Source organism: Tupaia chinensis, unplaced genomic scaffold, assembly GCF_000334495.1.
Source record: "Tupaia chinensis unplaced genomic scaffold, TupChi_1.0 Scaffold000238_1, whole genome shotgun sequence".
Classification (NCBI taxonomy): domain Eukaryota; kingdom Metazoa; phylum Chordata; class Mammalia; order Scandentia; family Tupaiidae; genus Tupaia; species Tupaia belangeri.
Genome location: NW_006159716.1, coordinates 3,143,604 through 3,152,604, shown reverse-complemented (window position 1 = coordinate 3,152,604; position 9,001 = coordinate 3,143,604). Strand labels below are relative to the sequence as shown.

The following is a 9,001-nucleotide window of genomic DNA, read 5'->3' as shown; positions in this document are numbered from 1 at the left end:
AGCAGCGGGGAGGTCCGAAAGTGTCATTCCAGCCCTGACCAAAGCAGATAAATGCTGGGGAGTTTTGTAACTCTGTAGTTTTTAGGAAAATCACACAGGAGCCTCAGGATTGGTGGTAACCCCAAAGCTCTCCTTCAGAAGTTTAAGGTCTCTCAACTGTTTGTGGCAGTTCTGGGGCAGGGACCCAGGTCCTTGAGCCCTAAGCTGCTTTCTCACTCTCTACGTTTCACATCTGCCTCACTTTCTAGTCTCTCAGTGATCCATCTCTCAGCCTTCACCCAGTTCATGGTCTGTCTATGCGATAAATCCCACAGCCTGTTGAGAGAAGACTGCGGGTCAGGGTCGGGGGAAGGATGACCAAAAGTGGACCACTAAGCTGCTGTGCTCAAGCGGGGATGAAGCTGTAAGGTCATTCCAAATAAATAGAGGAGTCCCATCAGAACCAGCAAAAAAGTCTGGAGGAATGTGTGACGTGAAAGGAAGAACCTACTGGAAACCAGCCGACCTGCGTTCTGGTGCTGGTCTATCCTCACCCTGCAGGTGGTCTCAGGCAAGGGTCTTTCTCCTATGTGCCCAGTTGCTGGCTGTGAGCATGTTGAAGGGTGTGATTTCCGAGGTCCTCTCCTGCCTTCACAGGAGTTATCCTGTGAAGCAGGAAGTCTGAGACCACATACAAGAAGGAAAAGAGCTCACCTTGAGAGACCACCAGAGTGATGGTTTTGAGAACAGTGATCCAAGAGGAGTAGATTCCACATGAATAGCGTCCTGAGTCATTTACCATGAGCTCAGTCATGGTGACGGTGAAGCGGTTCAAGGTGGGATTGTCCCTGATGGAGTACCGAGAAGCCACTCTCCTGGAACTGTCCACTAACACCTGACATCGTCTTCCTGTTTGGCGGCACCAAACTTTCACTTTTGAATGTAGGTAATAATCGTACTCACATCTCACAGAGAGTGCCTCACCCTCCAGTCTGTGCAGCATCTGTGCCCAGGAGCCTGAGAATAAACCCACAGGTCAGGGAGCCCCTCATCTGCCACCGCAGGCTGGGAAGCAAAACCACCCTCCTCAGGGAGCACCCTCGAAGCGTCTGCACTGGAGGCCTCCAGAGCTGGCTTCTGACCTCACTCCTCTTTCTCTGCCCGTCCCTCCTCACCCACCTCATCTCCTCGTCTCCCCCTTCCCTCACCCTGTCCCCTTTCCCCAGCCCTTCTCTTGCCCCTCACCCGAGACCAGTAACACCAGCAGGACAGGCAGTAGCAGGTGTGTGGCTTCCCAGGCCATGGGTAGTCTTCTTGAGCCAGGGTGGAGGGAGGAAAGTGAGGGTGCAGAGGAGCCCTGAGGAGCCCTGGGCTTAGCCCCACCTCCCCAGCCTACACTGGTAGAATTGCGGAGGAAGGCCAAGGCCTCTGCTTGGGGAGCAGGTGATGCTAGAGCCTATATGAGGCTGTCCAGCTGCAGGCTCTTCATCGGGGCCTGGAAAGGCCTCAGCCCTGGACCTGGATCAAGGCTCCAGGGAGCTCTGTAACTACTGCCAGGCTCCCCTGGGCTCAACCTCTTCCCCCTTCTCAGGCCACCTCCCTCCCCAGTGGGGCTGGAGGTGGAGAGAGCTGAGAAAGCCCAGGAGGAAGCTATGGTGAAATAAGAACCTATTTCTCTCCTGTCTCTGTCTCTCCTACCACTTCCTCTCCAGCCTAAAGTTTCCCCTTTCCACCCAAGTAAAGCACCAGCTGGCTGAAGGTGGGTGACTGAGTTGTGGGGCCTTTGGGAGGTGTAACCAAAGCCCAAAGCCCCTCAATAGTCAGAGGCTTCATGCCTGGCCTACCTGGGAACTGGGGGTTTCCTCAAAGGGCAGAGAAGAAAGGAGACAGACTCGTTTCTGGGATGGAGGTACAATCGGAGTCCCTGGCCAGGGAGCAGGGTGAGAGAGCAAGCAGGAGAAGGGGAAGGTGGATACAGAGAAGGGGTGAGGATCTGAGAAGGGGATACAGGGCCCCAGCCCCAGGTCATCCCATGACCCCTGTCCCCCGGACACCGGAATCATTCCATAAGTGTTCGTCAAAAGACTACACTAAGCAAGGACATCTTAGGAATCACTGTGGTTGTGAGAATGCAGAGTTGCAGCCTGGGCTCCTGGAAACACACTGTGGTGCGGATTAGCACAGGAGGTTTAAAAGGCTCTTGGGACCAAGGTCTGGGGAAGTGCAGAGCAGGAGGCAGGGCAGGGCAGGGCAGGGCAGGGCAGGGCAGGGCGGAGATGGGATGCCATCCAGACCACCAGGAAATGGAGGCTACCTTCTGAGGAGTTGTGAAGACAGTAGAATCCCCAGGACTTCCCAAGTCCACTAGGGGGCGTCGGGCCTTTAGACCCTGCAAGGGTTAGGGGAGGTGGAGGGTTATGCGGGAAGGGTGTCTGGCTGTGGCAAAGCAGCTCTGCAGCTGAGGCAGCCCCAAAGGGGTTGGCAGAGGACAGCCCCCTTCCCTGGCTACTCCCAGCACTGAGCAAGAAGCCCATCGGTGCTGAAGGAGGAGTGGACAGCCCCGCGCAGCAGTCGCCGAAGCAGTCCAGTTCAAAGTGAGAAGCACTTTGCAGCCACGTGGGAGAAGAGCAGACGGATTCTTGCAGATAGGCTCCACGCGGAACATGCTCCCATGGATGCTGGCCTTCCTGTATCTGCTCTTGCCTCTTGTCCTGACCACGAACCTCAGGTGTGCTCATCCCCACAGCCTGCGGCTGAGGAAGCGCCGTTGCCTCACCTGCTGTCATAAGCAGTGTCCCTGCCTGTCTGATACACACCGCGGGGAACTCCCTGCCTTCTGTCTGCTGTGGATCTGGGTCCCCTGGAGCTCCAGGGAGAAGGGTGAGAGCAGGAAAGAGGACGTGAAAGGCTGACATTTTTAGCAAAATGTCCCGAGGAGCTGGGGAGGCGGGGTGTGCAGCTCCTTCACAGCACTCTGCTCATCAGTGTTCACGGGGCAGCAGCCTCCTAGGGTGAGCAACATGCACTGGTTCGGTTCACCTGGCTTCAAGAACCATCCATCTGGGCAAACAGGGCTGCTCGGGCCTTCACAGCTACCCTGTCTAACTTCAGACTTCTGCTAGGCACCCACCACTTGGTGCCTGACCACGACTGCCTCTGCCTCTCCCGGCTCCTTTCCAGTGGAGTCTTCCCAGGGCTCCCAGGGGCATGGCCTATAGTCTCTGCACCCACATTCCTGCAGGGATGGCTCACCTCCCAAATCCAACCTGTCTTCAGGCCTCAGATGGGGGCCCCTTCCTCCATGAAGCCTGCCTGACTACCCTGAGCCCGCAGGCGCCCATCTCTGAAGGACTCGGGCACGCCTTCCTCCTGCACTGTGGCATCTGAGCAAGGGCTGTGGTGAATCCAGCCATGCCACGTCGTCCCTTCTCAGAGGCTGTGACTAGATGGAGGTGGGGCTGGCTCCCTCCCTGGGCCCCATGGCCTGCTGCTCTCAGTGCTGAGTTGGGTGCTTGCGACTGTTCTGTGCCTGTCCTCCACCTGGGAGGTGACGAGAAAGGGATGCAGAGCTCAGCCTCATCTTCCTGTTCCAGAGGAAGGAACAGGGTCAGAGAGAAATGGGGTTTGCCAAGGCTGCGCCAATATGAGCCCATCCCCTCCTCACAAGAGGCCTTCACCAACAGGGCGGCTGTCATGGTGTCCCGGCATCCATGAAGTGAGGGTCCTTCAGAAGAGGACAAGCCATGGGACCAGCAGTTAGTGTAATGGCTATGTCGCTGGACTTCCATGTAGTCGACGGCGGTTTGCGTCCCGAACCCCATAGCTTAAAACTCATGCCGGGTGCGTGTGCGTGCGTGCCCAGGATCCCGAGAAGAGAATGGAGAAGGGATTGCAGCATGGCCATCCCCCCTGCGGGGTGATTTCTTGCTTTCTGTCTCTGTCTCTCTGTGTCTTTCTGGCGAGCGCATGCACCCTGTAGTGAAAACCTCTAAAAAAAAAAAAAAAAAAAAAAAATGGACAAGCCAAAGACACAGGGACCTAAGGTCTTAAATGCAGGAAGTGGAAAACAGCCTTAAAACTGGAAACCAGATGGGGCCAGCAGGTGGCGTAGTGGTTAAGGCACTGAACTCCCACATGGTTGACTACATTTTGAGTCTGGGACCTGGTGGCTTGAAACTCGGGCTGGGCACATGTGCGTGCATGCCCAAAATTCCAAGAGGAGAATGAAGGAGAAGGGATTGCAGCATGGCCATCCCCCTGACGGTGTGATTTTTCACTTTCTCTCCGTCTCCGTGTCTCTGATGAGCACACGTGCCCTTTAACAAAAATCTCTCCAAAAAATCAAATAAAAATGGGAAAGGAAGGCCAGTTTGTGGTGTGGTGGTGAAGGCAGCTGATCCCACATGAGTGACCACATGTCCTGGACCCGCTGGCTTGTGAAACACTACGGGCATGTGTGCGTGCCTGCTCAAAACCCTAGGAGGACCATGCAGGAGAAAGGATTGTGGCATGGCCATCCCCAAGGGAAGAAGGATTCTCACTCTCTCTCTCCCTCTGTCTCTGTTTTTCTCCAGTGAGTGCACATGCCCTATAGCAAATTAAAAAAAAAAAAAAAAAAAAAGGAAAAGAATGAAGAACGAAGAATGTAAGAATAATGAGGCATTACTTAGTTGTACAATGTTCACGTTTTGTTTTATCCAGAAAACAATCTTAAGAGGTAGGAATTATTGTTGCCTTTCACAAGAGAGGAAAACCAAGGCCCAGATAGGGTTAGTGACTTGCTTAGGGTCACACAGTGACAAAGTGGCACCACCAGTCCCTGTCCCTGACTCCTCCAGTGCTCCTCCCATGGGCATCTGGCTTTTGGGCAAGCCAGGGCTGCCAGTGGCACTGGTACAGTCACAAAGAGATGGGAGCACTTTGCCCCCAGGTGAGTGAAGCCTCTAGTTACCCACCACGGGGTGACCACCCTCTGATGGGGAGAATGGCTCTCAGCAGATTGCTGCTGGCCAGAGGTGGATGTCAATGTGAGCGAGTGTGCACGTGTGTGCGTCCTGGGACCATGTCTGTTTCTCAACCTGAATCTTTCCTCTACTGCCCTCTCCTGAACATAGGGAAGAGGTGTCTCCTCCCTGCTGTCCCCCAGGATTACCCCTGCCCCTTCTGTCCCGATCTCCATCCTGGAGAGTTCCTGCTGGGTGCCTGCTGAGACCCAGGCTGCATCACCCTCCTGACTATACAGGTTGCTCTCCCACCGTAAGGTCTCTGGCCTAGGGCTGAAAGCAGAGGCATCGCGCATCATACTTATCCCCAGAGGCTGTTCTAGTCACTCTGGGCTGGTGGACACCATCTCTGGGGGAGGAGCTCAATCTACATCCCCCAGTCTTCATTGCTGGCCATGGGGCTAGTGGTCTTGGCAAGAGGCCAAGTCTGAACCATGAGATGGTGAGATAGGAGCAGATCCCTGGGGCCACGGGGCTTCTAGCCAGAGGCTACTTGGGCTCCATTTTTCCTGACCACACTGGGCCAGTCCTCCAGGCTGTGGTGGACTCTGAATTATCTTTGCTATGTCACAGTGGGTTTTTCTCCCCAGAGGGCAGTGAGCCCAGGGAGTGTGATCCACCCTTTCTCTGGGCTGTGGCCTCCCCACGGGTGTCTGTGTGGTGAGTACCCTCCGTACAGAGCAGGGGCTCAGGAACCACAGGGTGTAGACTGCTGGAGGCCGCTGGGCCCTTGGTACCCTCCAGGAGCTCAGGCCTGGATCCTAGGTGCAGTAACTGGAGGAAGAGAGCCCCCGACTCAACCTCTGCACCCCAGTCTGGAGAGACACTAACCCTGAGGCCTAGGGGCTCTCAGCTTCCCCAGAAAGGGCCAGATGACAGACGGCAGTGGTAGGAGTATGGGCTCTGCAGGCTCCCGGGACAGGAGGGACAAGCAGCTGCAGACAGGGCAGGGCACATCTAAGGGTCCCCTGAGGCCAGACAGGGGGACCCTTGGATAGCTCTGCAACCCCCTGCTGCTGACCTATGGGCCCCTAGCTTAGATGTCACTGTTCCTTCTTCCCTTCCAGGGGGCAGCCTTGGGGCATCACTGCTTCTGGGCCCACAAGCCCTGACTCTCTTCCCCAAACACATGGGGAAGCTCGGGGGCAGCAGAGGGAAGCTGAGGGCACAGTGGTCCCAGGAGGGGAATGGTGGTCCCAGGAGGGGAATGGTAGCTCCAGCTTCTCCCTACCACTCAGCTCACTAGGAAGGCATTCCAGGAGGCAGGAGCTGAACTTGTGTGTGTCATCAGCACTCTCAGGCCCTCTCTGCCACCCAGTCGGGGCCTGGGGTCTGCGGCTCTGAGCACCCTCTTGGATGCTCTCCTGAGGGACTTCCTGCCTGGTGCCTCTGCTCTGGGCACCTCCCAGGTTTCCGGTTGCTCAGGAGAACACAGAGCTGCCAGGCTGCTGGCCCTGATGCGAGTGGATTGCAGCCTCTGCTTCCAGGAAGGCCCGAATCGTCCAGCACCTCGCACGTCCTCTAGTCTCATCCATTCCAGACTGGCCTCCGAGCACCGCTCCTCTTCCAGCCCCCCGGGGCCAGTCTGAGAGAAGCTCCCCACCCAGAGTTAAGTGGCCTCAGACCAAGCAGGCTTCCATGGGGGCTCCGGTCTTCCAGGCAGTTTCCTCCAGGATCTAGCAGGGTCACCGCACACGTTGTAGCCTACGTGGGACACAGAGAGAGTGAGGAAGCGCTGTACCCTGAGCAACATGCCTGAGGCCTGAGCCGGCCCCAGCCTCTCCTCTGGCTCTCCCTCTGGCCCCTGCCAAGCCATCCCCTTAGAGTTGTGCTGGGTTGTGCCTGCCTGCCCGCCCCACTCCCACTGCTGCTCACGGCTCCTCTGAGTGGGCACAGGCCGAGGGACATGCCTCAGTGCAGTTACCCAGGGCTCTACTCACTTCCCCTGTGCCTCTTCTTCCAAAAGCCATAGACCAGGATCAAGAGCACGGGCACCGGGAGGATGGTCAGCACCACCACGAGCACAGTGACGTAGGGGTGCAGCTGCCTGAGGAGTCGAGACAGGGTGGAGAAGGTGAGCCCACGCTACCCAGTGTGACCACGTCAGTCTGTACTGCCACAGGAGACAGCAGGACCAGGGGATGGCTCCAGCAGCAACCCCAAGGTACTTCTCTTCTCCCAAGGTACACCTTCCTCCTTGGGGACCCTGCTGAGGAGCAGCAAGGGAAGCACTTAGAGCTCTAGGGGGGCATCTCCAGGCAGAGGAGAACGTGTCTCTACTTCAGTACTTCTCCAAATACCTCAAATCTGTTCCAGGGTGAGACTCTAAGACCCCCAACTGTGGTGGAAGAGATCAAGATCCTTGCTCTCCTCCTCACAGGATCTGAGGATGCCTGTGCCCCACAGTCCTCTGCCTCAGGTGCTGTGGGTGCCTGGCCTGCATCTCCTTGCCTGGATCGCTTCCATGTACATGGGTCAATGGCACCTCTTTTTATTTATTTATTTTTTAATCTATCTTTTCTTTTTCAGCCTAAGGACTTTCTCTTGTCCCTGGAGCCTCTATACCAAATACACAGACAATCCTCTACATGACCAAGAGCAGTGGGTGTATAATTACCCCGGCTCCCTCCCCTTTAGGGTGTTGCCTCCAGGGGAGCTCCCAGTGGGATAAGCTCTTGCAGATGAAGTTCTTTTTACTGCCTACCTTCTTGGTCTCACTCCCTACCCACTTTCCAGTATTCCATAGAAGTCACAATTCCTCGTCTCAGAGTCTGCTTCTGGGGGAACCCCATTTAAATTGTCTCCCATTTCCCACTCTCTGCTCCCCAAGCAGCCTTGATGCCCTGTCCTTCTCCATTCTCACTCTTCCCATTCCCACCCCAACACCCTCCCCACAGCCATCCTTCATGTCACTGCCAGGCTCCCCCATCCACACTGCATTCCTGGGGAGGAGGAGGGGAAGGTCAGAGGTAAGACCTGCACCCTGAGGTCTGCTCAGGCACCAAGAGCTGGTGTCACATCTGGCAAGTGTCACATAGCCCCCGGCCCCACGGGTACCTGGTGGAGGGTAAATTGTTGAGGGGAGACCTGCTAGTGAGGCACATTCTCGTGGCAGGTGAGCTGCTGCTGAGGTGCCTGGACCTGGTGGGGTTGAAGTCTAGGCCAGGAGAGGAGGCTCTGGCATGGCTGGGAGACGCAGTCACTGAGTGGGATCTAATGGTTCTCCTGGAACCAGCGGTGGTGGTGGCGCCAGTACCAGTGAAGCTGTAACGTGTCACGGAGGTTGGTCTGGTGGCCCCCAAGGCAGTGGAGGGCAAGAGTCTGGCCAAGGTGAGGAGTCCAGGTGTGAATACCGTTGTGCCAGTGGTGAAAGGGGCTTCAGGGCAGAAGGTGGGGGCTTGGCCTGCCGTCACAGCAATTCCACTCCTGAGGATGTTGGCCAGATGTGTAAGAGGATTGCTCCTCTTAGTTGTGGAAGCTGAGGGATCAGAGGACGGAACATTAGACTGAGTTGGGGGACTCAGCAGTGGAAGCAGATCCTGGACACCCACATGGTCATCTGGACATGGAGGTGAGGACCTGTATCCTCTTCCCCTCCTTGACCCTGGGCTTAGGATTCTGCTCTGCTGAGTATGCATTTGGTCAGAAGGCGATACCTTGGGCCCCTCATGTCAGCCAGCTGCTCCCAAAGGACACCCCTCTCCCCATTCCCATCTCTTCTGTGCTTCTGGACTGACTCCTGTATCTGTGGGTCAGAGAGATTTCTATAATATGGTGTCAAACAGGGACTTTTCCAGCTGCTCTTAATTAGGGTCAAGAGATAAGGAATTCAAGGGCTCCACATCCCAAAGAAAGCTTCAAATTTGGGTTCCATCACTTTCCTTGAGGCTTGCTAAGACTCACCTGAATGGGTCCTGCTCTCATCATCAACCCAGCCTATGTTCCAGAGGAGGCCTGGGGTTTCCATGGTTGATGAGGAGGGAACGAGGTTGTGAGGCCTTGATCTGGAAGGTTGTGTT

The 9,001-nt window shown here is 56.1% G+C and overlaps 2 protein-coding genes across 2 annotated transcripts in view; both read right to left on the bottom strand.

Moving 5' to 3' along the window:
- The window catches only part of LOC102471537 (CMRF35-like molecule 5), a 7,591-nt gene extending 5,419 nt beyond the window's left edge, over positions 1-2,172 (bottom strand). Inside the window, exons 1-2 of the mRNA XM_027771920.1 lie at positions 1,225-2,172; positions 694-996 (exon numbers count right to left, since the gene is read on the bottom strand). Of these exons, the coding sequence (XP_027627721.1) occupies positions 694-996; positions 1,225-1,282 (361 nt within the window). The 5' untranslated portion in view covers positions 1,283-2,172. The remainder of the gene's footprint in view (positions 1-693; positions 997-1,224) is intronic.
- Positions 2,173-4,652: 2,480 nt separating this feature from the next.
- Positions 4,653-9,001, bottom strand: part of TREML2 (triggering receptor expressed on myeloid cells like 2) — a 21,510-nt gene continuing 17,161 nt past the window's right edge. Inside the window, exons 4-6 of the mRNA XM_014587821.2 lie at positions 8,040-8,460; positions 6,923-7,029; positions 4,653-6,686 (exon numbers count right to left, since the gene is read on the bottom strand). Of these exons, the coding sequence (XP_014443307.1) occupies positions 6,592-6,686; positions 6,923-7,029; positions 8,040-8,460 (623 nt within the window). The 3' untranslated portion in view covers positions 4,653-6,591. The remainder of the gene's footprint in view (positions 6,687-6,922; positions 7,030-8,039; positions 8,461-9,001) is intronic.